Raw genomic sequence first — 27,393 nt, forward strand, 5'->3', positions numbered from 1 at the left:
TAGACCATCATGTTGGGGAGTAAAATGTACAGTGGAGTTTGTCATTAACTGTTCATTATACTATAAAAACATTGTTTTTTGTGATCATGACTCATGATTTTAGTATATATAAAATCCTGGTCAAGACCCTAGTTGACACAGTGCTAATAATCTATTATTATTGTAGCGTACTATAGTTCTAAGTCTAAATTGATATGTGGTTTTACTTTCAGCAGGCAGATGAGACGCTGGATTTTGAGGAGCAGATATTAGAAGCCGCAAAGTCCATCGCTGCAGCGACTAGCGCTCTTGTTAAATCTGCATCAGCAGCTCAGAGAGAACTGGTGGCACAAGGCAAGGTCAGTCAACACACATACTCAGACGCTCAACAAGATCCTATACATTACTAATAATAATAAAATACACAATATGTCTATTACCCATGTCAACCTCAGGTGGGATCCAATCTAGCAAATGCAGTGGATGATGGTCAGTGGTCACAGGGTCTCATATCAGCTGTAAGTTCCCTTAAACACATTTGCAAATCACTGTATCCATTTGTTTAATGTTACCCTGATTAAACCAAAATGTAGCCCAACCAAAAAGCCTTTGTTACTTGCTGTAGGCGCGTATGGTAGCCACAGCCACCAGTAGCCTGTGTGAGGCAGCTAACGCCTCAGTGCAGGGCCACGCCAGCGAGGAGAAGCTCATCTCTTCAGCCAAACAGGTTGCAGCCTCCACGGCTCAGCTGCTGGTGGCCTGCAAGGTGAAGGCTGACCAGGATTCTGAAGCCATGAAGAGACTACAGGTAACACTGAAACACAGCCTTATCTTGTCCCTGTAAATTGCATATAAATGCATGTTTTGCTATATGTTATATGCTAACTTTGAGATTATCTGTTTGAAGGCTGCCGGCAATGCAGTGAAGCGAGCTTCAGACAACCTGGTGAAGGCAGCTCAGAAAGCAGCATTTGATAAGACTGAAGATGACAGCGTGGTGGTAAAGACCAAATTCGTTGGAGGCATAGCTCAGGTAAGACAAAGTCTGTAAAAATGTTGCGGTATGTGAGACCTGATTAATCATTCCTGTTGTGTGGTTTGCCCTTTTCACTGTGTGTTTGAACCTCTCGCTGATGTGCCTTTTTTCTGAAATCGTGATGGGTTGTTGAGGATAAACAGCCCATCAGCTTAATTTCAAAGCTGTTTACCAGGTTTACCAGACACCCACAACTGCAAAACATCATATCTCTTGAAAACTGGCTTCCGTTTCATGTCTGCAAAAAAATTGAAAGTAACTCCAGGGTGCCACAGAAAGCTATACTTTTCATCTTGATTGATTGAGTTCCTGTTTCAGTTGGTGGTGCAGCCCAGCTGAGCATCAGTAAGGCTCACTGTCTCATTGATTTATGGTTTGGTCTTTAACCGCTTTAGACTGAGTCTGACCAATTACTGTTAGTTTTCTTTCTTTTTTTTCCTAAATAGCCCAAATGATAACAGAGTTATAAGCTTTATTATTGGCAATCCTTTTCTTATAATGTTGATACCTCAGGAATGCCTGGAGGGAATTTGGCATAAACATCCACTTGGACTCAAAGTTGAACTGATAAGAATTTGATGGTCAATGGTCACCGTGACCTCACAAAAAATGTTTTTGCCCTTTACCATATGCCAATTTCACATCAATGTCTAATAGGATAAGATGATGAAAAATAAAGTGATGTCATTTTGGACTTATAACTGGTTGGCGGAGACATACAGCCCCAAAGCGGTTTCAAAATAATATAGCCTAATGCCAATTATCCTTTCTACTATTATTCATGTGTATTCTGACAACAGTCTATAAAATATTTGAATCTGATTAATGAATTCAACAATATAGTCCAAAAGTTGTAAAGAAATTACTTTTGCGCTGTAATGTTTAAATGCTTCTTTCTACATGCATTGCTACCAATCTTATCCACTTAAATGTGTAGACATTTTTAGGAAATTTAGTTTAAAAAAAATGTTTGTCACTATAAGAGGTTGTATTGTCTCCAATAGGTTGTGTTTGGAGTTCACATCTGTACATTGTGAGCTCAGTACTGTGCAGCTGTTGATTTTCCATATAAAGCTATCCACAGGAATGGGATTATGTTGAGTAGAAGGCACATTTTCCTGTCAGCTGTTCCCGTCCTCTTCAGATCATTGCGGCTCAGGAGGAGATGCTGAGGAAGGAGCGAGAGCTGGAGGAAGCCCGGAAAAAGCTGGCTCAGATCCGACAGCAGCAGTACAAGTTCCTGCCCAGCGAGCTGAGGGAGGATGAGGGCTGATTGGCAGGCGGGGTGTGAGCCACGCTGATGACACCCTCTTGTCATGGGGAGACATTGCCGATGTACGATTGGCTGCTTTGCTCTCATATTACCGAGGAATATACAGCACTTGAAACAGGCCTGTTTGATGAGAAAAACAAGTGCCTGTGCCTGTGCTCTATCATGTGTGTGTGTGTGTGTGTGTGTGTGTGTGTGTGTGTGTGTGTGTGTGCGTGCGTGCGTGCGTGCGTGTGTGTGGGTGTGTGTGACGTATGTATGTATTTGTTAGTGAACGGCATTGGCATTCAGAGTTCAATATGGACATGGTTGTTACAGTTGTCACTATAAGCAAATGGAGACAGTATGATAAAGTTGTATGACAAACATATCATTGCTTTGTGAGTGTTGCTGCATCATGAGCATTATCGACTGTTACAATCACCAATCGAAGATGTTGCGAATGCAGAAATCCTCTATAATCACTGAATGTCCTATAATTGTTGATGGTTTAGAGCAAATATAAATGACCTGATTCTGGCAGAAGAAACCTAAGGGTCCATAGCTTGTATTGTAAATGTAAAAACCTCAAGGGTTTCATATAAAAGGCAGGAGGGGGATGCCTCTTTTCACCACTGGCTTGCATGCACCATAATGTCTATACATTTCAATGAAGCTACTAACCAATAGAGTAGTATATCTTGGAGAGGCACTTATATTTTACTAATAACAATGTGAATTTTTGGTTTGCTGATAAAGTAGCTAATCTTCAGAAATACAAGAATTCTGATTAAGCTATGTTGTCCAGCTTGATGCCAAACAATGAGGGTTTCTGATTGGAGTAATTAAACAAATACAGACCACCAGTGGCCAACACTAGCTTTAAAGATAGTTATTCTTGGCAGGCAGGTGTTATTTAGAGAATCTGGACTATATGTGACCAAATATGTCATGCTGCTTGAACATCTCGTCACTTCATGTAACCCATCGGCTCTTCCCTCACATATACAGAGCTGTGTAAGGAATATATGTTTACATTACTTGTCATGTTTGTTCTCTCTTGTCTTCATGTTTTAATTCCTCTCATATTGACACTGACCAGATTTAGTTCGGGTACCCACTGTACTGTACACACACAGTTATTCTCCACCAGTCACCGCCCTGTAATGGTAAAGGCATTTTCACTTTAGACCGACTGTCTATAGCAATACATTACACTGAATATCCTGGCGTGATAATAATGAGAGTCTGCGCTGTTATTGGTTGTAAGATTGTTTATGTGCAATGATATTTGGCTTTGGGCTCTTGAATGAATCAAGCATACATTATGCACTGAAGTTGCTCATAAACATACGCACTGAAGACAGCGATTTAAAGCTTCCATTATATTAGAAGTAGGACAAACTAGAAGAAAATAGCTTCAAGCTCTGATTGAAACTTATTAAATGTGTCTTTTCTCTTTAATATATTGATTTATAATATATTGGAAATTTGAAGCAGTTCATCTCCTCAGTCTGTCCATGCCAGTGTCTGAACTGCATTGTGTACTAGTGCCTTATTGAGTCTGCCCTGCGAGCAGCTGAAGACCAGGCTGAGTGGGAGCCTGAGCCTTGTCCTCTCTGGATCAGAACCATTATGCCAGTCTAATCCCCATCGGGGTCTTAAACTGTCACTTAGTCCTTTGCCATACAATACAATGCCTTGGCTGGTGGCCTACTTGCCTACAATATTAAAATGCTGATAGAAAAGGGCATCTGGGGATACCTTAGGATTTAGAGACCGTGTTGGAAGACTAACACTAGACTGCATTCCATGAGCATGTGGCAATTTGTGTTTGAAGTCAAGAAATTGTTGAAATCATTATGCCAAGTCTCTCTTAAATGTCGGACTTAATAACTTTCTTGTTTCATTGTCTAACCACTATAAAAAATCAGTAAATGTAAGAATTACCCTGAAATATATTGTCTAACTGATTTGTCCGAGTATAAACGGAAATTAGAAAAAGTTACTAGCTCTGTTATGAATAGGTGTTGTGCTTTCTTTAACAGACTGCATTAGTTTTATGATTTGATGCTGTATGTATAATATTTATCTGGTCACAAAAGTATTTTTTGTATTCACCAAAAATAAAGAGTTTCAAACAACCAGCGTCATTAAGATTTTTTTGTCCTTTTTCACATCAATGTATGTGTTTGACAAAAAAGATTTGAAGACTTACTGCATTCTTTCCAGCAGGTGTCAGCATTATCCTTCACAGATCAGTCTGAGGGCTCAATGGATGTTTGGAGAAATATGCTCTAGTGGAAGGATTGGCAATGTTAGCCAGACCAAATATGGACATAGTGGATGTGCTTTTTTTTCTCCTGGTCCACAGACCAGACCTGGAAGTATGCAGTGATTCCCATTTAGATGTTTTGGTCATGAATGAGAGTTTGCATCCATTTTGCACTCTGGTTTTCACAGTTACACAGCTAAAACCTTAGGGCTGTTTAGCAGTAGCCTCATGTTGACATGTTGTTGGTCTGCTACTGGCGATAACTCAGACTTGTACCTAGTCTTGGCCTTTTTTCCTCAGCTAATACAAACTTAATTCACTCTGAAGCTGATCCTCTTTCTGTGTCAGCATATGATGGCATAGTGTGTAAAGGATGGTTAGAGGTGGTCACTAACACATTGAGTTGTCCTAATAAACACCATATTTGGTTGTTTGAGTGTTTTGGTCTCATGCAAGGCCAGGCCACACAGTGGAGAGGGGAAACTGAAGCCATGTGTTTAACTGGGAGTGCCCATCTACTGCTCAGCCTCTCTCTCCCTTCAGTCCTAAAGACCAGGAGGATGTTTGTCTGGTTAAGTTTGACATTTATGTGGAGCTATCAAAACCTCAATAGATGAATGATGTAAAGCAGTGACGCGGGCTAGTTGAGTTCGTCCTCTTATTGTCCTGAACTTCATGATTTCAGACTCATTAGTAAACCACTGTTATACCTGTTATAGCTATAATCAAGTTTTCAACAAATATTCTACATTTATAGCCTTTTCCTGAAAAATGTACATTTGGCAGAAGAAGCACCATGCTCAGCATGACAGTTGAAATGAAAATAAAAAATAGGTTGTCTCATGCACTCAATCTATTCACCTATATCTGTTTCCCAAGCTCTCTCTTTGTTTTTCTATTGGTTGGCATTAACAAGACTTCCTGTCACATGTCATTTTCCTGCACATGGCAGAAGGTGTGGACTCCAGATGCACTTTGTTGGCTCTAGGTTTGATGCCGGACACCGTGGCAGATATAATTAACGTTCTCAACTCCACAGACTTTTGGCAGGTCTATTGTTATAAAGTCATGTTGTATGGAGCACGTTTCAAACCTCCAGAGCTTTGCCAATATCCCAACTTTTGCAAAGATGCCAGAAATGTTGAGCTGAATTACAGGGAATCATGCACAAGACATCTTGAATTTTCTGTTTGAAATAATGGTGCAGACATTCAAAATTAGAAAATTGTTCAATGAAGCACTGGAGCCTAAGAACAATGTACATCTTAGGCACCCTTAATGTCTTATATTTGTTGTGTTGGAAGGTGTCCAAGTGACACAAGTTGCAGGTGACAGCACTGCGACTTGTGTCATTCCTAATCCCCACAGACTGGCAGCCACTTAGTTTCAGGCTTTGTTCCGCACTCAAGTTCTCAGAAATGAAGCCATGTTAACCCATGGCTAAACCAAGTGACACTGGGTCCACTCTCCTCTTTCATCGTTTCAGCACTAATTTATGGTATGTTAAATAAGTTAGGGCAGAGCAAATGCACTTGGCTTTATATGGGTTTCTTACAGCCATATGTTTATATATTTCCCAGTGTAACTAAAAGCAAAGTTACTGTAGGTTCAGGAGTGATTCTGTGCAGGAATGGAGCCACGGCTTGTGCTAAGAACAGCCTCGGTGAAACTGAGAGTTGTCACACTGAGAAGCTATGTAGTCAGTTATGGCAGTTAAGAATACTCCTTGAAATTCAACTGAAATCATAATTTCTTAATTTGCCTTTTGGGTATTTATTTCTACGGTTATATTACCAGACTAAACAATTATATATATATATATATATATATATATATATATATATATATATATATAATTCTTGTATTTTTTGTTTGGAACCAAGTTCTGGTAGGGCTAAAATTTAAAAAACAAAAGGGTATCATGGTCTTTTGCTGCATAGAGAGAGGGAAACAGTCTCTCCCCTAAGCCAGTTTTCTCCACTTGTAGAGAAAAGGATGAAAGAGGAAGTGAGGTTTTGAAAAAATGCACTTTGGGAAAGGCTTTAGGTTTTGGGCTGGGCCATTTGACCAAAGCATGCTACTGAAATTTTCACTTTTTCACAGACATTATCTCAATCTCACAGTGACTTATTTTCTTACGTTTATGTCTGATCAAAACATCAGTGAGTAGAATGGTCCTGGTGTACACTTTGGTCTATGTGATGTTCTCATCCCTATTTCAAGCACGCCTGCTCTTTCTTTCTGAAAGTTTACAGGCGTAAAGGAAGGAGTGTGCATGTCAAGCCAATAAACTTACAGCTTGCCCAAGCTGATAAAACAGTGGAAACCAGCATTGTTCATCGGTAAATAGCGGTAATTAATGTTTGGCTTTGGTCCATTTTGTCAGGGAGTTTCACATAGTCCAGACCCAAAGATAGTATGCCAGAGAGAAGTATAGACGCCACTTAACAAACTGCACAGGAAAAGTACCAAAACTGTTTATCCTTATTGTTTATGTAAATTAAGATGATGGCTTTTATGACTGAACCAACTGTTGTATCCGTCTTTCTCCATGTTTCCTTCAGCAAGACTCTCTGAGGCACTTCATGTTTCAGGGATGCAGCCTGTGTATGTGTACATGTACTGTATGGACTTTGTGTAAACATACTTGCACTGGGTTGTCAATTAAATGCTCTGAAAAGGCTGAAGAAAAGGAAAATGGCAGTGACTTGGTTTTTACAAAGGTCATTGTGTAAAAAAGATGCCTGTGGTTTACTCATATTCACATACCACCCCTCTGCTGCTCGGAGAAGCAGGGCTTCCTAACATAAACCTGGAGGACAGCAGCTGATGGATGTAAGGGAGCCATTTACTCGGGTCTGGAGCACATGACTATTTTAGGTCATCAGCATGTTTCTCCCAACGTATTGGCTCCATTTCTTATCCACTATACACCTTTTGATTTAATGAGAATAGTGAACTGTCTTTAGAGATGACATCAGTGCCTTATTAACTTAGTACATGGCAATTTTTATGATTTCACAGAGTTAAAAGCCAAGAGGTTACTGTAATATTGCCCTAAATGGTTGATTTGGCTGTTTCAAATTTCCTATCTGACAGATATTATGGAAGTCTCCTGAGACTAACTGGGGTAAATTAGATTAGATGGAAACCTTTTTATGTAACATGACAAACAGGGTCGGTTAATGCTACTGCTCAGCCAAATGTTAGAGAAGTGATAGTTTGAGTGTCAAATTGCAGGAAGTGTCCCACATTCCTTCATGTAATGCTAAAACAAACATAATTCACCCATTTCCATGAGATAACAGGTGAGTAGTGCTTTTATGTGACGTATGTGAGTTAGTTGCAGTCACATTCAGAGTGTCCATCCACTGCTGAGTGACAGCATTCGCTGTCCATTTCTCCCATGACGGCACAGCAGTTCCTTTAGCCTTCATGTAAGGAGGACAGTATTTCTCAGTCAGCAGGGCTATATTGGGTCACAGCTGAGACTCGAACCCTGGGTGCTAATTTTGGACGACACCACAAGTAACATCAGGAATATCCATTAAACATATGTGTGACTCCAACACCCGCTCTTCCAAAGGCAGAGTTTTGCCAGTGATTTGCAGTGATTTTTCTTGGTGTCTTGGTCTTAAACAGTGTGAAAATGAGCTGTGGAACAGGGGAACCGTCGCTCTCAGACTGTGCTGCCGACTGGAACTGATCTGCGGTGTTCCTGGGATTTAAGCTGTCTAGAGTGAAATGTAACACTCGTCCCTCCAAACCCTCTATCTTAATAAGGAAACTTTGCTCCACACTCGTTAGATGACAGGCCACATTTCTGCAGAGAAAGAAGTCCATGGCTCCTTTTCTTCTCTCAATCCTGCGGCCTCCCCGCCCTGTATTAAAGCTGAATAAACAGTCACTCCACTTAGTGCTCAGCAGATTTTTCTCAACACTGATGCCAGTTTTTCTAAGAAAGGATTTGGTGTTGAGACTGCCAAGATGATTAATCAGTATGACTTTATCCATACTATTATGTCTTACATGGGCAGTTTGCCGGTCTGCCCTTCTTTTGCTGCATTTACACAGCCAGAGACTCAGTTGATTACCTCTGAGTGACCGAAAAACTTTCTTCACAGTCTTCACTGTCTGGTGGAAAGTAACTATGTACATTTACTAAAGTACTGTACTTAAGAATAATTTTGAGGTACTCTACATTAGTTTTTATTTCTTTTATGCTACTTATACTCCCCTTTCAGATACCTACAGCTATAGTTTTCAGATTAAGATTTTACATTCAAAACAAATGATAAGAGTATTCAATTCAATGCATTCCTCAACCATTTTAGTTTTTGAAAGTAAAGGATTGGAGAAAAGTTAAATAAATTAGTACAATTTTGTGTTGCAGAACTTTAATTGCATTGATTATATTAGGACCCCTCACATTGTTCTTGTGGCCCTTCAGCGGAGGCTCGACTCATAGCTTGAAAAACCTCAAGACTACTAGATGTTGAAACTAGCACAACCAGCTATTTCAGTAAAATGTTTAGTACTAATTATTGGCAAATTTGATCATGTCAAATATAATAATATATCAGTTACAGGGGTAGGGGTGATTTATACTTTTACTTTTGATACTTTAAGTTAATTTAGCTAATACTACTTCTGTACTTTTACTCATAGGATCTTAAATTCAGGACTATTTTTATGATAACGATTTGGTATGTTAACGATCTAAATTATCTGAAAACTTCTTTCTCCTCCGGTCTTTCTCAATCTTTTGATGGGAGAAATGTGTTTTTTAAGCAGACTGGTAGCATAATTACTCTCTTATCGTACTGTATATTGTTATCTCTGACCCAGAGGCCTTGGATGTCGGGGCAGGAATTAACCAGACCGCATCCGATGGATGTCTACTTATTCTCATGTCCCTGCACTCAGAAAGTTGTTTCATTACTGACTTTGCACAACTGTTGTATCTAGCTGTGCGGTGAGTCTGAGCCTGACTGGAAAATGGTCACGCCATTAAATCAAACGTGGGGCTGCAGAAAGGCTTTGGTGTAAGAATGCAGGTGCCGCAGAGCTCTGGGTTCCTGTGGCATTCCTCGCTGCACAGAGACCACTGTGACCCAGTCATAGTGAACGTAGCCCGCAAGCTTTCAAACAGCCACTCAAAACCACACTGGAATGTCTCATCTCCATAGATTGTCACACGCTCCACATTATGGCTTTTCTTCAGCTAAGCCATGGTCATCTTGCGGTTTGAAGTCCATAAGCTCATATAAACCTTCACTTTCTCACTCAAATTTAGAAAACTGGACTTTTTGTTTGCCAAAAATGGAAAATTAGGTTTTGATGATGATGATTATTCTCAAGGAGAGCTTAGATGGATTTTGTTATGTAGAGGGGCTGTATTAAGATAACTTTGTAATCACAATACAGACAGGAAAACTAACATACTCCCAGAGAAGTCCAGCATCCTCCTCTTGCCATTGTTTAATTTCTCTGCACCCGAGGGTTCTGACAGGCAGGACTGTAACAGTGGCTGAGCTGGAGGTGCATACCAAGAAGTTTTATAGCCCTGTGGAATGGAAAGAAATATCGAGTGCGTCTTTGGACCTCACAAAAAGCCCCCGCAACTTAGCCCTCTACCTCACTAACACCAGAGAGCCCATATATGGACACATATATGAAAGATTCTCCCTCTGTGTGCAAACACGGAAACTTCTAGCCCTGTGACATGAGGGGCAAAAGATTGAAGGCAAATATTTAAAGAAGACCATCAACGAGATGCTGGGCAGCTGTGGAAGAGAAAGCAACAATTATTATGCTGTAAGAGGATATCAACAAGCACAAAGCAAAGGACAGTGAGCATTTAAGTCAGCATCTTAAATGGATCTTTCAACAGCCTCTGATCCCTGATGGAAGAATATCTGAGCACACAACTCTGATGCTGTGGAAGGAATCTCTAATCTGGAACTGGGAGAAGTTCAAGCTGCCTGTAAACAATCATTTACTCCCCTCTTCCCTCTTGCCCTTTACTGTGTACAAATAAACACAACAGAAGTGCAAAAAGTGTTGTTTTCCTAAATTGAAGGCAGATTTGTATTGCAGAATGTCAGACCGATCGACTTTTCTGTTCCAGTATTCCTGCTATGACATGTCTGGCCTTTTGGAGAATTAAATTTTACACAATAATTCTAGCATGGCATCCCGCATGAGTCTGAAATGAATCATGACAGTTCCCCTCGAATGCTTTTTCTCCTCCCCTCTTTTAGTCTAAGCTGACTGAGCAGCATCAGATATGGCTGACATTCTTGCCTCTCTGTGTGTCTCCATCTGTAGAGGGGGAACACAAACAAACAGTCTGGGAGGAGTCCTGCCGAGGCCACAAATATTCCTCCATTATGACTTCTTCCCACATTTGTGTTTGCAGTGCTGGAAGCCATCATTCTTGGTATTTTTACACCAAAACTCAGCTTGTTTTCTCTCAATAAGTCACAGCTGCTTGCATTGTGCTACAAAGGCTTCTCTGCAAACTTGACATCTAAATCTAAACTTTGACAAATGCATCTGTAGAAAAATGTGTCCGATCCTGGGGATTTCTATGAAACAATATGAGACAAAGAAATGTTGTGCCCCATTCCTGGCCTGTAGGAGTTTTATTACAGATCTTTACAGTCTATGAGATGACTGATCCTTTCATTTAACAGCCGTTACTTGTACTGTTGAAAAAACTTGGCACAAGAAGAATGCTACCCATCCTCAATGGAGCACCTGCAACTAAAATATTTGACCTTCATACCTCTGGAATTTGACTCAAATTATTAAGCATGCCTGTCTGTCGTAAAAACTGTGAATTTGAAGCGGCTTACACTGCACTCTCAGTTTTTGTTAACTAGATAGAAAGTTTAAATGGAATTACAACTGACTGAGGGACACTTTGTTGTTTGATTTACACCCTTAATGACAGATTTATCACCACGCAGAACTGCATGAGTCAAAGTGTCACAGCCTCATTGCAACTATCTATCAAGTAGAATACTGTACCAGTTTCTGTGCCATGGTTGTGATTAGATGTCCACCTGTGCTCTCTAATATACTAGTTTGAGTCTTACAAGCAGTATATGGCAGAGGAACATTACTGTGAATAAACCAAGCGACAGTAGGCCATGGACTGGGCTCGGGTTACAGCTTGGGTTGCACCCCCTCTCTTCGCTTTTGCTATGCTAAATGATTATGCCCCTGCATGGAGCTATCTAATTCCAGGAGTCCCGTCCCGAAAGAGCCAAGGAGTTCTCTATATATATATCTGGGCGATGTCTGCAGAAATCTTCAGATGGCATTTGAAAAGGAACCTGCCAGCGCTGTGCTTCTCACAGTTTCACTCGGTGGCTGCTCTCAACATGGAGGGACAGCTACCCTCAGGGCTCCCTTGCTATTCTGTGTCCGTTGCAGTCATTAGAAAACAACCACACACATGTCAGAATGCTATAGCTTTACATTAAATTATATAATTTTACTAAAGAGCAAGCAGTTTAAGATTTTCCGCCAAAAAAACAAGCCGTTTTTTAATCGGACAGGTATTGTGACTGAGACTCAACAGAGGCAGAGACTCTCTAATGCAGTAACATTTTAGCCATGAGACAGCCTTAAATGTATCTCCCAAGGGTAGTCTTATGCAAACATGATTTCAGGCACAACAGCCAAGCTCCTCCCTGAGCATGGACTGAGGAGAACTGGACATTCCTTATGCATAGTGGGTTGTCACTGTAGGCCTAACAGATTAACTAATACAGGGTTACAGTATTAGTATTAAAGCCCTTGGAAAGCTGTTGTGTCACTTCAATTGGCAAGAGGACAAACAGCACTACCACCTCAAGACCACAAAGTAACAGAGTTGAAAGTCTGAGAGTTGAGGGTCCCTTAGGTCTCAGTTGATTTGTATGCCCCCTTGAGACTTAGAGCTATAAATACTTTCGTGGCCTCAGACTTGTCTCGTGTTTTAATGTCGTTCTGTATTCCGTAATTTTTCCAACCTTGTATATGACCATGGCTGCCATAAAAAATCTCACATGGTAGGAAAATGAATATAATGATAGCTTAGTGAATGTCAATATATGAATTCATTGCTCATTGCTGCACCTGTTTCAATCAGCTGTTGCCTCATGTAGACATGATCTTAGATCTGTCCAGAAAATGGGCAATTGTTGTCTGAATGCAAGTCTGTTTTTACATACAGTATGTTGTGAGGAATGAATTCGTCATTCAGTAAAGTCACACTACATCCTTTCAGCTGTTTGCCGCCTCTGAGGATGAATATTGAGAAGATTCTTGGCTTTTTAAATGAGCTCATGCAATCATTGTTTTCAACGCAGACACAGCCTTCTGAAGACAATAAACTTCATTAATGTGAGTATTGGCAAATATTTGGGACAGAAGAAAATTTAGCAAGAGTAAAATGACAAACATTTATTTGTTCATAATTCATGTTGTTCCTACAAGTAAGTTCCATATTAGTTAACATATAATGGCTTTTCATGTTTCAGTACCAATTCAAATGCTATAAAATGTAGATGGTAGGACATAGACTTAAATGTTTTTCAGATGCTTTCATTGGCTCCTCTGGCAGGAGGCTCTGGAGGCCTTGAGAAGCAGATTTTTTTTCAGAGAGCACAAAATTATATGTCTGGAGATTATTTTTTTTACTTAAGCAGTAATGAAAAAGAATCTCTTCTGAACACCACCACAGCCTAAAAATTGCTTTAAATATTAAATACTTTGTTATTGCTGTTCTCATTATAGGTAGTTAACGTTTATGTCCTTTGGTTCTTCATTTTCCAATGTAACTCAGAATGCAGTAGTTTTTCAATAACGTCTGGACAGAGGGAGAGATTTGAGACTACTTTAATCAAAGCAAGCGTATTGAGCCCTGGGCTATTTTTACTGTACTACCAGTACAGTAAAGGAAACATCATAATGGAGCTTATTTTCATTCCCAGAATGCCACAGCAAATCCAGTGTGCCATTACAAACCTCCCCGGAGTCCATTACTTGAAAAGGCTATTTAAGATAATTAAGATCAAATTGCAAATCACGCTTTCTGTCAACAGTGTAAAGACATTGATGAAGACAAGTAATTCCGAAGATATTCAATGCCAACAGCATAAACTACTTTATGCACACAGTATTAAATAGAAACAAGTCAGCATATCTCATATGTTAAATTATTTAATTCTAATGCATTATCTTGGCATATGCAACCTCCAAATTCTGTACATTTACTGTTTGTTTGTTTGTTTTTACTCATAGCAAGTTGAGAAAAAGAAGTCTTCCAGACATGTGATCCTAAAATCACATGTGTAAACCATGTTGATCCAGGGAAAGAGAAAAGCAGACAGAAATAAGAAATAAGGCCTGATCTGTGACCAGTGCTTTTCAATGCCAGTCACAATTATACAAATGCCAGTCTATTAGAACATGGGCTGGCCCAAGATTAACTAAATATTGTTTATATTACTGAGTCTTTCAATCAAAGTCTAAGACAAGGCTGATGCTTAAATTAATTGGACAATATCTTGAGAAAATTATAAACACTATTCCTAATATTGGTCATGTTTTACAACTGAAAGTCAGCCAGGTGTACAGCAATAATAATCTGTAAAACAGACCAAAGCATGAACAAGACAAGGATTATTTTGGGGAACATATCTTATAGCACTGGACTTTGCCCTCTTGGCACAGAGTCGTAGATCCATATTACAGACGAAGGCAGGTGCAAGAAAGAGAAGGAGGTCCTAAAAATATCCCTGAGGAGCCTTGTGAAGACTAGAAGACACTTGGTGGGTCCCTCAGTCGCTGCAGTTGTGTGTTTTAATGTTTCATTAGCTCAGTGCATTTTTATAATGTCTTTAAAAATGGGGATTATTGGATCTAATAATGAACTAATAATGTATATATTGTAATAACAGAACATCATAGAATTGCATAGAATATAATGTAACACATTCATACCCTTTCAGATATAAAGCTACTAATAAATGTGTTACATATAAACTGAAATACTCTCCTTCAGTACTTTATATAGCAGTAAACATCTCTTAAATGCCAAGTCAATTAGCAGCTCAGCTGCTATAATTGAGGTATAAAACTCTGCCCACTGTCAAATGACACATCAACAGTTTACAGGGAGGATATCCGAAACATTATCAGGTAAACACGTCCCCAGACTGTGAACAATGCCACTAGGGCTTGATGGGCTTATCGAAAGCATCTCCTCTCAAACAGCACACTTGGCATGAGCTACCACGGTCACCTAGCCACCAAAACACACACACACACACACACACACACACACACACACACACACACCAGCTGCTGCAAGTTAACAAAAACCTGGTAAAACTGTTATAGCAGCTGCCTGTGGTCTCACTTAGCCTGTAACAGGACAAAAAACACAGATGAAAAAGAGAATAATGTGAAGATAATTTACATGAACAGCAAAAATTATCCCAGATTTCAGTAATACTCTATTGGAAATAGAAAAAAAAACTCAAAAGACACTCAATAAAGAGACAGATACCATGCTGCCTTTAAATATGTTGCCACAGTGGTAAAATAAACTGTCATGCAGATATTTAATGCTGTGATCATCCAGTAAGCTTCATCTGCATCTTCTCCATGCATTAAATGGCTTCTGTAACATTACCATTAGGAAGCCTCTCCGTGGGAGCTGCCTGCTTGTCCATCACATCCCATATAAAGGCGTATCAAAAGTCAAATGTTTGGGAGCAACGAATCGCAGAGCAGAGCCTTAAAAAACGCCCGGGCACACACACACGCCCCCTCCGAAAAAGTATTGGATGTCCAAAGGAATCCAGTCACCCCCCCTTCAAAGTACATATTTGACAGGGCACAGTCAGGCAGCGCCTGTACTCCAGCTTAGTCTTCAGTTAGGCACAGACGCCCTAGCCTCTCTCCCATTCCCTTCTTGGTTTTTCATTTGGACGTTTTGTTGGAGCCGAACAGCAATAAGCAGCCATGGATGCCATCAAGAAGAAGATGCAGATGCTCAAGCTCGACAAGGAGAATGCCTTGGACAGAGCTGAGCAGGCTGAGGGAGACAAGAAGGCAGCAGAGGACAGAAGCAAACAGGTCGGCTGATGTGTTTTTTCTTTTGTGGAAAATCCCAAAGATTTAAAAGCAGGAATACCAGTAGAAGTTTAAAGCAGCTGTCCTTTAAATGGATCGCCTCCTAAATGCGGATTAATTACTTTCATGGATAATCCCAAATAAGGATTAAATTAAGAATAATCCATCCTTCTTGAATTTTTGGATGCTATAAATCCTCCTCTCAACCGTTTTGGTGATGTAAATATAGTCTAGAAAACCATGTTGATAATTTAGAAAATGTAAATTAGAGAGAAATATGTTGATAATTAATTAAATAATTGCATGTTAATTTCCATATTGTTTTTAATTTCATGTTTTTTTTTATATGCATGTATAGTTAGAGGACGATATAAGAGAGTTGGAAAAGAAATTGCGTCTTTCTGAAGACGAAAGAGATAAAGTGTTTGAGGAGTTCCAAACTGCTGAGGAAAAGCTGCTGACAGCTGAGGAGGTCGCCACCAAGGTATCTGATCCTGACGTGCATGAGCTTCCCTAACTTTTCTTCTCTCTTTCCCCTCTCCTGTCCTGTCCTCTCCTGTCCTGTCCTTTCCTATGTGTCTCTCTCTACGCCTCTCGCGCCTGTGCGCGTTCACGCAACTCCTCGCTGATCACCTCTGAAACTGTCTGGGCACTGAAACTCGCCTCAGCTTGAGGACGATTTGGTAGCTCTGCAGAAGAAGCTGAAGGGAACTGAGGATGAGTTGGACAAGTACTCCGAGGCTCTTAAGGATGCCCAGGAGAAACTTGAGCTGGCTGAGAAGAAAGCCGCCGATGTAAGTAAAGAAGGGGTTCACAATGGCACCATTCCGACACCACGCTTCTTCACACCTTCACTCTTCACTCTCCGACGGGCGACAGTTCAACAACACAAAGAAGGGAATGTCCTCTCTGTGGTCATTCAAACTTGAGCATCAAAGTCCACACGGACTTTTTTATCAAATGTCCAATTACTATTGAACTGTCGCTTTGTGTTAAAGGAGCGCACGCACAATCACTCACAAGTCTGCCCAAAGAAAGTCAGATTGTCTGTTTAACTGTAACACTCATTATTTATTTAAAATCTAATCCATCCGTAGGATAACTCATAACATTGATTCCCTATATTTCTGTTGTGCTTTGCGCCTTGGTGTGTTCAGTCGTACAGGTTTTAGGCTGAATACGTGTTTTCCAGAGTGAACAGTAAAGTGTCCTGATGCGCAGTCGTCCTTAGAGCGCAGGGAGCAAGGCGCCTGGATAAATATAGCCCCACTGCTTTATATGGTCAAGATAGAGCTCATACTGCGGGCTGCGGTCTATGCTAACCACAGGGGGGACACGCTGTAAATAAATTAGTGTTTTAAAATAAATTCCCTTTGGGTGAATACATGACAACTAAACTATGTAAATCATTTAAATGTAGGCATGTTAAAGGTCGTGCTTTGGAGAAAATACTCTTTAGGTCCTCAGAAACCGTTTTTCACGACAAAAAAACCAACCTGTAAATGCCCGAGTTAGTGTGACTGTCCGGTGCAGCAGACACTTTGTTCACAAGAGTCAATCAGGGGAATCAATTTGTATTGTGGTTTAGAAGTGGCCTCCGGGATAACCCGGTGTGAAAATCCTTTAATTGGATTCCTCCGGGGAGTTAGGCAGTGTGGCTACGTTATAGTCTGGTGAGTTTTAGCCAGACCTGTCATACTTGGTGCTGTATTTCTTTCCCAGTAGGCCCATATATTGCTGTGTTTTTTCATTCATAATATTTCTATGTAGGGAGGTTTAAGTATGGCTGTAGTGCTCAAACAAGTTGAACTATACTTAGTGTTTTATAGCCTTGTTTTTTCCCCTTTCATATTCTTCAAGGGTTTTCTGTGATATTTGCTAAGTTTAAAGTTTAAAGCATAGTCTGTAATTACTGTATTCAGTGAAGACTTACTAAATGGCCTGTAGTCGGTAGAAGTATTTTACTGCCATGTACACTACTCATAGTTGGCCAGCAGATAGCGCTGTGGCTCTGTTAGATAGCTACAAGCGGGCCAATTACAGCGTATTGACTGGGTGTGTTCTCGTCATTAAATATGCATTGTTTCTTTGCATCAATTCAATTTTACATGTTATTATTTAATGGGGTAAATCCGGAATAATTCCACAGTGTAAATCTTTGCACAATCATTCAGAATAGTTAATTTTCAGGTCTATTTAGAAATCAGCAGTACTTCCTGGACAAATGATAGGCATCGCAGAGAGCGTCTCCAGAAAGCTTGCGCACCGTCCAGCCTGTCTTCACGCAGCTTTCAGCACAATCAAGGACGTCATCTCGACCCTTGACAATTACTCGGAAATTGTGCTGCACTCAGAGCGTTATTTTTTTAGTTTTTCTTTTAACATAGTTGTAGAGTAAACAATGGCCGGAGCTACATCGCTCGAGGCAGTCAAACGAAAGATCAAATCTTTACAAGATCAGGCAGACGGTGCTGAAGAGAGAGCCGAGACATTACAGAGGGAGTTACTTGCGGAGAGGAATGCCAGGGAACAAGTAAGCATATTTTGTTTTTCCGCGCGTGCAGCCAGAGAGGAGCTGCTTATTAAACCCAATAGCACACATCCTCCTCTTGTAGCCTTTCTTGTGTGTGTGTGTGTGTGTGTGTGTGTGTGTGTGTGTGTGTGTGTGTGTGTGTGTGTGTTTGTTCCGCTGAATTATAGGCGACCCTGTGATATAGCGGGGTTTCTCTTGACGCACCGCAGAGCTGCAAGCTGAGCTTTACACGGCTCCATGCAGTGCCAGACACCACAAAGTAGCCTGCTCCGCCGAGGGTTTGATAGCCTGCTGCTCTCGGCTAAGCGTTTATAATTGGTAACGTTAGGCCACCGATGCCCGTGTCATATCACTTGAAAAACCGCGCAACACTGCATCAGTGCGTCGCCTCATATCCCTACTGTGTTTCACTCGCGTCTCCTTTGATGCACTTTGCCGTTACCGGGTTCTTATTCAACCTGCTTTTCAGTAACTTCCGTTTATTCTCTGGTGCACGCACGCCAACGGCAGGTTAAACATGTGAATAGATCATTTTCAGCAACCAGGAAGTTACAAATAATCCGCGGCAACATTTAAGGAGCCAGTGTGCTCTGTGCGTTTACGCTCTTTGACTTGCCCTTATAAGGACAATAGGTTTGCACAGCTACCAAAGAGTGATTTCACCCCCGTGTGAACATAGCGGCAGTTATCTAGACGGGAAATAAGTCTTTCTGCAGAGGGCTTATAGCAGTCTGAGCCTATCTCAGTCTTTATGTTAATCACCCGTGAGGGGTTTGAAATGGGGTTGAAAGCATTGCTTCAGTTTATAGGTTATTAGTACTTCCTTGTTGCTTCACAACCTCCGATGCACTTTGGTCCACCACTGCTCACTCAAGCGTGAAATGCAGGGGAAAACGTCAAACCACTGATTGTAGCTTGTTTGCAGAGCCTCAAACCGGCTGAACTGACATAAAGCAGAAGTAACGCCACAGGTTTGAATAATCACAGGAACGGTCTGCTCTTTTTCAAGTCCCTATCAATGCGTACTAACTTTTATCTCAAGATACCAGATCATTTCACCAATTGGATCAACATGTGATCAGTTGAATTACACTTAAATGTCTCCTACAGTTGTTAACTATCCAGGGAGTCTCCTCTTCGTATGTGTGCCATGAGAGCAGTCATATACAGTTTAATTGTCTCACTTTGACTTGAGCCTTGTTAATGTTCTCTCAGGGGTCTAGTAATGAGGCAGGGTATTCAACCTTCTGTCAGCTTGGGACATTGTTATTATAAATAGTCAATTAGGAGCACTGGTACAAGGAGGGCTTTTCCCAACAGGTTGCATACAGAAACACTTTTGCACAACAGCGATTACAGTCACCCACCTGGCATAAAACAAAAATTACAATCCACCACCATACTGTTCATTCTTTGGGCTGACTTGAACGGATGCACTGGCGTAATTTCCAGGTTTTTTGTTAAAGACGTCGACCTCTTACGTTTTATTTTTCCTCACTTGTTTCCTCTTCTCTCCCTAGGCTGAGAGCGATGTCGCTTCCCTTAACAGACGTATCCAGCTGGTTGAGGAGGAGTTGGATCGCGCTCAGGAGCGTCTGGCCACTGCCCTGACCAAGCTGGAGGAGGCTGAGAAGGCAGCTGATGAGAGCGAGAGGTGGGTTTCTTATGAGCAGCGTAAACTCAGACCTCTGATCTGGCTCTCTCGCTGCAGAGACCAGGTGGCGGGGCTGTGTTTCTGTCTCTTCGTATGGGGCACAAGCGGAGTCTATGTGCCGCAGAGCTGGATATCACACAGCTCACTGTCACACTAGCTGTGTCAAATAGTGCAGTCATTTCTTAACATCCCCAAATTCAGTATTTTATCCCTTTTTCATGTCAGAAAACAATTGGCTATTCCCTTTGGAAGGACATATTAAAGATTTACCGGCCAACACTACTGTGCACTAGACCTGTGTGTCCTCGGGGAGACTGTAGGCTGTCAGGTCTCAGCTCCTGATTCCTAACATCATGATCTGTTTCTTCCATCACACAGAGGCATGAAGGTCATTGAGAACAGGGCCATGAAGGATGAGGAGAAGATGGAGCTGCAGGAGATCCAGCTGAAGGAGGCCAAGCACATCGCTGAGGAGGCTGACCGCAAATATGAGGAGGCAAGTTTTTCAGCCACTGGCAGCCACCCCAAAAAACTTCTGCAACATCAAACACACAGTTGCTCATTTACTGCAAACAGTAACTGTGTGACAGACGTGTTAGCCGTATTGATAATAGATGGAGTTCCAAGATATTTGTTTAATAATATGTTAATCTGTTAATAAAATGTGACTTTTTTATGTTTTACGATCCGATAAGGAAGCTTTTACCCCAATTATGACAAACCTTTTGAAGTTTTAATCCAAAATCACCATTCATATGGGTCCTGTATTTTTCCTAAAAGTATAAGATAATGCTTTGATTTACTTAAGCTTGTATAGGCAATATATAAGCATTTAATACATTATTTATAAAACACTATAATGTTAGCACAAATGAGAATTTATTAACGCATTTGCCAACAACTATAACTCCTGTGGGCACCCATTAGAGGTGGCTTGTGTATTTGTGTCAGTCATTTGTTGCGTTGTAACACTTTGTTGTGCTGCACCTAAAGGTGGCCCGTAAGCTGGTCATCATTGAGGGTGACCTGGAGCGTACAGAGGAGCGCGCTGAGCTGACAGAGGGGTAAGATGTTTCACCTTTACATGCACTAAAGCTGCACTTACATTTGCACGTGCGCTGGCATTTCAACAGTTGAGCTTTGAGCACTAATACACAGAGACTCGTATCCATTTGAACAGTGTGCCCTGTGTTCATACTGTATGTGTTCATTATTTGCATGCTCTCCATGGTTTGAATGGTTTTGGCTTGCATACGTACGCCGCACCCATAAACAGACGGGCTCGGAGAGTGGACGATGAGCTAAGGGTTTTGGAGCAAAGCATGAAATCACTAAACTCCTCAGTCACAAAGGTACTACAAACAAAAACTAACACCTATCTTTGATGACTGGCTCCTCCCACTGTCATTCATGCTGTTAAGTGTCCCCTCTGCTTTGCTTGCTGTGCTTGTTTCCTCTTTGATGCTCTTATATTCGGGGTAGTTTAGACTCTTTCATGTCTCTAACATGGCAGAGAATAACACTTCACATCTAAGAGAAAGCATGATATTTAGATGCGGAAATAGCTTTAACCAAATTAACAATTTCATTGCAACCCACTACTCTTTATGTGATCACAAGATTCATATTTCTATTCTCACAATCCGGCTGTGTTAAGGCACTTTTAAGGCACTTGGGGTTCCCTCGTCGTTTAATCCCTGTAGTTCTTATTTATCTTGTTTCCTCTCTCCCTTTTCCTTACTTTCCTTCTTCCTGGTTTGTGTCCACCTCTGGTTCCGTCCATCCTTGTGTCCTTCCTTTTCCTCTACCCCCTCTTCTTATCCTTCGCAACTTCGTCCCCTCATCTAAAACACCAGCAAATGCTCTGAGCTTGAGGAAGAGTTGAAAACTGTGACCAACAACCTGAAGTCACTGGAGGCCCAGGCTGAGAAGGTAAGTGCAGCCTTCTGACCGAGTGCATGCTGTCAAACCCCCTGAGCTCCCGGTTAGACTGGGGGGATGGGGAGCAGAGGAGCCTGTCTTCACTTCAGTTTTATTTCATAATCCATCCACAGCTGTAAAAAATTATAGACATGTGTTTGTACGCACTAGGACATTCAGAGTTTGACTCCATGCCCATGTGTTTGACACCTGTCATTGTTTTTGTCCCACAGTACTCACAGAAGGAGGACAAATACGAGGAGGAGATCAAGGTCCTCACCGACAAGCTGAAGGAGGTAAAGTTTCACAAGGCCTTATCTGGGACTCCAGGATAATTTATACAAGTCACAGGTGCTGTATCACACTTTGAGTGTTGGACTCACTCATACATCTGTTTCTGTAACACAGGCTGAGACTCGTGCTGAGTTCGCTGAGAGATCAGTAGCCAAGCTTGAGAAGACCATTGATGACTTGGAAGGTATGGTTTTTTTGCCCCTCACCCCAGAATGCTATTCTGGTTATTTTCAAATGGTTATTGTGTCATTGATGGTATCAGGGCTAAAAAAAAAAAATTATTTCAGCTTATTATTTGCTTCGCTCTTGAACTCTATTTCTGCTTCCCTCTTAATGCCGTCATGGCTCTTTTCCAGACAGCAACATACTTTTGTTGTGGTGACTTTTTCTATTATGTTTAGTTGATTTGTTTTTTTAAGTTTCAAGGTAGGAAAGAATGGCTTTAATGTTTATCAGAGGTATCAGGCCTAAATGTTGACTTAGTGTTCAAGGAGTCGTGTTGAGGGCTTAAGGGCTGAAGAGTGAAAGATATGGTCCATTTCTTCATGGTGCTGAGGAATTTCCCCTGACTTTTGTTGCACTTCCATTCTGTCATTTTCTGGTGTAACTTGTTTTTCCTCTTTTTCCCCTGTTTTCAAAAAAAAATTTCTGTCACCTCTTCCTATCTTTTTCTCTCTCTTGTCAATATTCTGGATGCTTCACCCTTCACCTCCTTGCCATGTGCTCCTTCACCTTTACCCCCTCCCTCCCCCTACACCCCTGGCCCACCAATAGATGAGTTGTATGCCCAGAAACTGAAGTACAAGGCCATCAGCGAGGAGCTGGACCACGCCCTCAACGACATGACCTCCATGTAATTTTCAACTTGCTGCACCTGCTTGTTCCGCCGCCCCCCCTCTCTTCCCTTGCACCTCTGTTTACCTGTACACTAGCTACCTCGCCTTCATCTCCTCCCTTATATTTCCTTCAACCCATCGTAACTAGTACATCCAGTGTTCCTACACTTAAAAATAGTTATGCAGCTATGTTTTTATATAGTCTTAAAGTTTGACGTCTTAAAACAGACATTGTGGTCTTCCGTGTCTGTGTAATTTAAGTCCACAGGCAATAATTATAACTCACTGTGGTTTCCCCGTCACACTTCTTCTTTAGTGTGGTTATGATACTGAATGCTCTTTGTATCAGTATCATTGATGTTTGAAGAATACTGTAAACTGGACTTGAGTAATGTTATGCATTGCTGGTTTTGTCAGTCTATGCATTTTTTTACAGATTCATAGTCATTTCTAAATACTCATGATATTTTCACATGATATTTTGACATTCTGGCAATGCATGGAAATTGTCTATTGAAATGTTGTTAACTTTATCACGAAAGCATTTCAATGAATCCGATTCTAACTCCAGGTTATGAATGTTTCCTCTTCTACTAACATGGTCTACTCCTGTCCAGAAGAAAGCCCCCCCACCCCTGAGTGTTGCAAGATCGCCCTTTGTTCTGTCGTTGTACCAGTTGGTCACCACAACGGTCACAGTTTAGCATCACTGTCGTTGAGTCCCCAGTTTTGCTAAATTAGTGTGGTCCTTCAACATTTGGCCATTCTGTGGGAGATTAACAAAGTGCACAGTATCAGCCTGGTAAAGCGGTGCTCCTCGTGCATTAGCAGAAAGGTCTCAATGTAATCAGAGGAAGGAGTTGGTCCGACCTCCAGATTGTGTTTGCCAGTGTGTGCTACCTCACAATGCACTGCCATTGTGAATTCTGGTTTTGTCGTGTCGTGCTGTGACTCCTGTGGTTCTGGTGTATTGTGGTGTGCATCTCAAATTCCCGTAGGTCCCACGCCGACCACCCTGGTTCACTGTACTTCTTCTCTCCCACACAGATAAATATTTCACACCTCATCAAAGACGCCTCCTGTCGGCTAAGCGACATCTGTCTGCTCTCTCCAGCCATCTCTCAATTTTCCCATCCCTCTCTGTCTTTGCTTTCCTTTCCTCCTCATGTTTTCATCCTCATGTCAAAGTTAATTGCATCCCATCACTTGTACAGACACCTAAAATCTTTCTGCATTGTGTAAAAAATAAACGTCCTTCCTTCTATGTAAGCTGTATCTCTTTACTCTGTCCTTTTTTTCTTCTTTTTAATTTATTTATTTTCAAGTGGCTCTAATAAAACCAAGTAGCCTTGATTTTAAGTTATGATCTTCATTTTCTTTTCCTGCATCTCAACAAGCCATCATCTGAGCTTCACCCAGCTTTTCGTTCTTCTTGTTATTTTTATTTTATTCAAATGTGTTTCTGTGAAGCTGAGATATAAGGATTATCATAGTGGTGCCATGATCACAGAAACCTAGAACAACTGCAGGTACTTGACTGAAAGCTGAGCCAAGTTGTCTTCTCTCTTAGCATTTGAGCCTGATGCATGCAAGCACTTTTCAACATTTAGTACTGTGACAGGAGGAGCTGACTGGAAAGATTTGAGAATTGTAGGGAATTAGTGTTGGATTGTTATCGGGAAGATTGTGGTGAAGTAGAAGAGTAAAGGGTGTAATGATGATGGACTACAGAACAGTATGTAAGATTTGTTGAGCCTCATCTGGTTGCTGGAAAAATTGGAGTAAACTGCTATCAGTGATTATGAGACCCTGGGCTTTGTATGATACACAGTATCCTGTCATATATTTCAATAAATAAGCAATCACATATTCTGAGTGTTTTTATTAAAGTTGTCCCCATAACTCCAGAGCAATAAGCAGAAGTAAGCAATTTTCTGGTGGTGTGTGTTTTGAGATGTCATCATTCAAATAGGTAGGACTGCAGAATAATAGGTGAGCCACATTCTTACATTGTCGGACCACAACAAACTGGTTGATTCTCAGTTTGGATATTGATCAGCCACATTTAAGCAGATGATAAGATGCACTTGATCAATAATGGCATGGTAAATGTTAGATATACATGTAGTTTAGTATTTTATTTTCTATTTTGTTCCCACACTATCCAGGTTTAAAGGTTTTATATTTAAGCTGCCATTTAACCTTTTTACCTTTTTTAGTTTAAATTTGCTCATCCTCTGTTTTCACTCTACACACAACCCCCCCCTCTCAAAAACAAGAACATTAAAAGACTGTTTGATTATGTTATTTAATGGCTATTCAGATACTGTTGATGTGTTTTATAAAGATTAAAAAAATTAACTGATGGACTGGAGAAGGTAGGTATCAACAGGCATTTTCTCTTTCCCTAATTTTCTCTGATTTCCTGTCCTCTCTCTGTTTTTCTACTTGCTTTCTGACTGCAAAGATCACTTCCACCATCAACTTCAGAAAAACCGCCTTCTCACTAACGAACTGCGCGTGGCCTTGAATGAGGACTAAATTGCGTGAATGTTTTACGTGTTTGTTACAGTTTTGTGTTTAATGTGTGTGTGACAATCTGATCCCGAGCAAGATCCAAAGTTCTTCCGTTTGCATTGTCCACGTACGATGCCCACACTGCTTGAAGTCTGTGTTGCTGTTTGTTGAAATGTAATTGAAGTATGGTGAAAATCAGGGATTAACTCAAATATATAATATATAGTCTTGCAATATAGTATTATGATATAATACAATAATATTTTTTTATGGATTGTTGTTGTGTTTATGTGTATTAATGAGAACTTTGTTGTAACCTGTTTGCATGATGGCTTGCACATCATAATGTGAGCTTACTCAATGTGTTTCTCTTGTTTTCTGTCCATGAAGTGTAGGTTTAAATCATTTTAGTGACTGACCTTAGTGATGTAGCCAGCTTGATTATTAATGCAAGCTAACCACTCACTTTTGCTTGCTTGTGTGAGAGTATAACTTCTCCATTTGATGTTCTAACAGAGAAACTGTCACAAGCTAAGGAAGAGAACCTCGATATGCACCAGATGCTGGACCAGACTCTAATGGAACTGAATAATTTGTGAAAGCATGGTCTGACCCCACACGCACTGTGGTTTTGGCTTTTTGTACATGCACCTTGCTTACCATAAACCCCTCTTCTCATACCTTGCCCATGGTGGAGATGAAATGGCCAAATACATTTCCTATTTCACCGTGCTGCCTTCAGCGGATGTTGACCAAGGAGCAAAGATAAGGGGAAGTAAAGCTTAACCATTCCCTTTGATGAATCCTAAACTGAGAAACAATATTGTTTTTCGCAAGCCAGTTTTTAATCTTGTAATGATGTCTGCCTTTTGCAATCCTTGAGATAGTTTCATCTATCAGTCATTTGGTGAAGTGACATTTATTTGTAAGATTGGTTTCTACTGCATTGAAGCTGATCTGGTTTGTTCCATTCCACCTAGATTATGCACATACAGAAGGACAAAGTGGAGAAACTTTGCACTTAGTTGAACATGAATTCTGTAATACAAATTATGTTTTAAAAGATATATAGTATATGCCCTCCTCCCAGAAACTTTCATAACAAGTGTAAGTATAAATTGGCTATGCCTGTCATCATGTATACTGGTGCTAATGTAATGTTAAGCAATGCCCGAACATGCTAATGCATTACAGTGTAGTCTTATTCTTTAAAACCATGATTCAACATTGTTTCATCATGTTTATAAAGTATAGATTTCAGTCATCTGGCTGTGCATTGTTTTAGCATTGTATTAATGTAGATGTCTCAAGTGTTTATCATATCTGAAATTTACAAATTATAAAAAATAAAAAGCACGTTTTGAAAATGTTCTAACTTTGTTTGTCATGTATACATAGCCTTTTGTCAATCTAGAGGTGACCTAAATGAATGGCTGTAATAGATTTTTGGGTGACTGAATCAAACCTGATGCAATGGCAAGGAAAAGAAAACTACTTTTCAGCAGAAAAAAAACTATTTTTCATGGGGAAAAGAATTAAGGATGGGGTGAAGCTAAGGATGTATGGGTAAGACTTAGAAAGGGTTGGAACATGTCTGGGAGTTCTTTTTGACTCACGGTTAACATACGCAGACAATATCAGGAAAATTGAGGAAAAATGCAAAAAAGTAATAAATGTGATGGCTGGTAAGGCAAGGCAAGTTTATTTGTATAGCACATTTCAACAACAAGGCAATTCAAAGTGCTTCACATAAAACCATTAAAAGCATCAAAACATAATGCAAAAGAAAAGGAGATTTAAAAACATTTAAAAACATTCATTGAAACATTAAAAACAGTCATTAAAACACTAAAAAGCTAAAAACAGAATAATAATTGCAGTGCAGTTTCAGAAATAAAATACAGTAGTAAAATGCAGAAATTGATTAATATCCTTGAATGTGGTTGGTAGGGAATGGGGAGCCA

General features: G+C 40.5%; 2 protein-coding genes across 16 annotated transcripts in view; both read left to right on the forward strand.

Moving 5' to 3' along the window:
* Nucleotides 1–4,408, forward strand: part of tln2b (talin 2b) — a 75,018-nt gene extending 70,610 nt beyond the window's left edge. The window contains exons 53-57 of the mRNA XM_068722645.1: nt 213–338; nt 435–497; nt 605–787; nt 887–1,012; nt 2,160–4,408. Coding sequence (XP_068578746.1) covers nt 213–338; nt 435–497; nt 605–787; nt 887–1,012; nt 2,160–2,288 — 627 coding nt within the window. The 3' untranslated portion in view covers nt 2,289–4,408. The remainder of the gene's footprint in view (nt 1–212; nt 339–434; nt 498–604; nt 788–886; nt 1,013–2,159) is intronic.
* Nucleotides 4,409–15,419: 11,011 nt separating this feature from the next.
* tpm1 (tropomyosin 1 (alpha)) lies at nt 15,420–26,800 on the forward strand. Of its 15 annotated transcripts, none has more exons than XM_068723656.1 (10): nt 15,424–15,678; nt 16,344–16,469; nt 19,729–19,862; nt 20,241–20,358; nt 20,856–20,926; nt 21,719–21,794; nt 22,016–22,078; nt 22,191–22,260; nt 22,851–22,929; nt 23,960–24,176. In XM_068723656.1, exons 1-10 carry the CDS (start codon nt 15,565–15,567, stop codon nt 23,961–23,963), a joined length of 855 nt encoding a protein of 284 aa, XP_068579757.1. In that variant the 5' UTR covers nt 15,424–15,564; the 3' UTR covers nt 23,964–24,176. The 15 variants fall into 15 exon arrangements, with proteins under 15 accessions (XP_068579760.1, XP_068579759.1, XP_068579757.1 ...); XM_068723664.1 differs by lacking the exon at nt 23,960–24,176 and adding an exon at nt 16,034–16,159 and having other exon boundaries at nt 22,851–22,933; XM_068723663.1 differs by lacking the exons at nt 22,851–22,929; nt 23,960–24,176 and adding exons at nt 16,034–16,159; nt 25,946–26,800 and having other exon boundaries at nt 15,425–15,678.
* Nucleotides 26,801–27,393: the final 593 nt, after the last annotated feature.

This window comes from Cebidichthys violaceus, unplaced genomic scaffold, assembly GCF_023349555.1.
Source record: "Cebidichthys violaceus isolate CVI_PGR_0920_01 unplaced genomic scaffold, fCebVio1.0.p SCAF_3, whole genome shotgun sequence".
In the NCBI taxonomy this organism is placed as follows: domain Eukaryota; kingdom Metazoa; phylum Chordata; class Actinopteri; order Perciformes; family Stichaeidae; genus Cebidichthys; species Cebidichthys violaceus.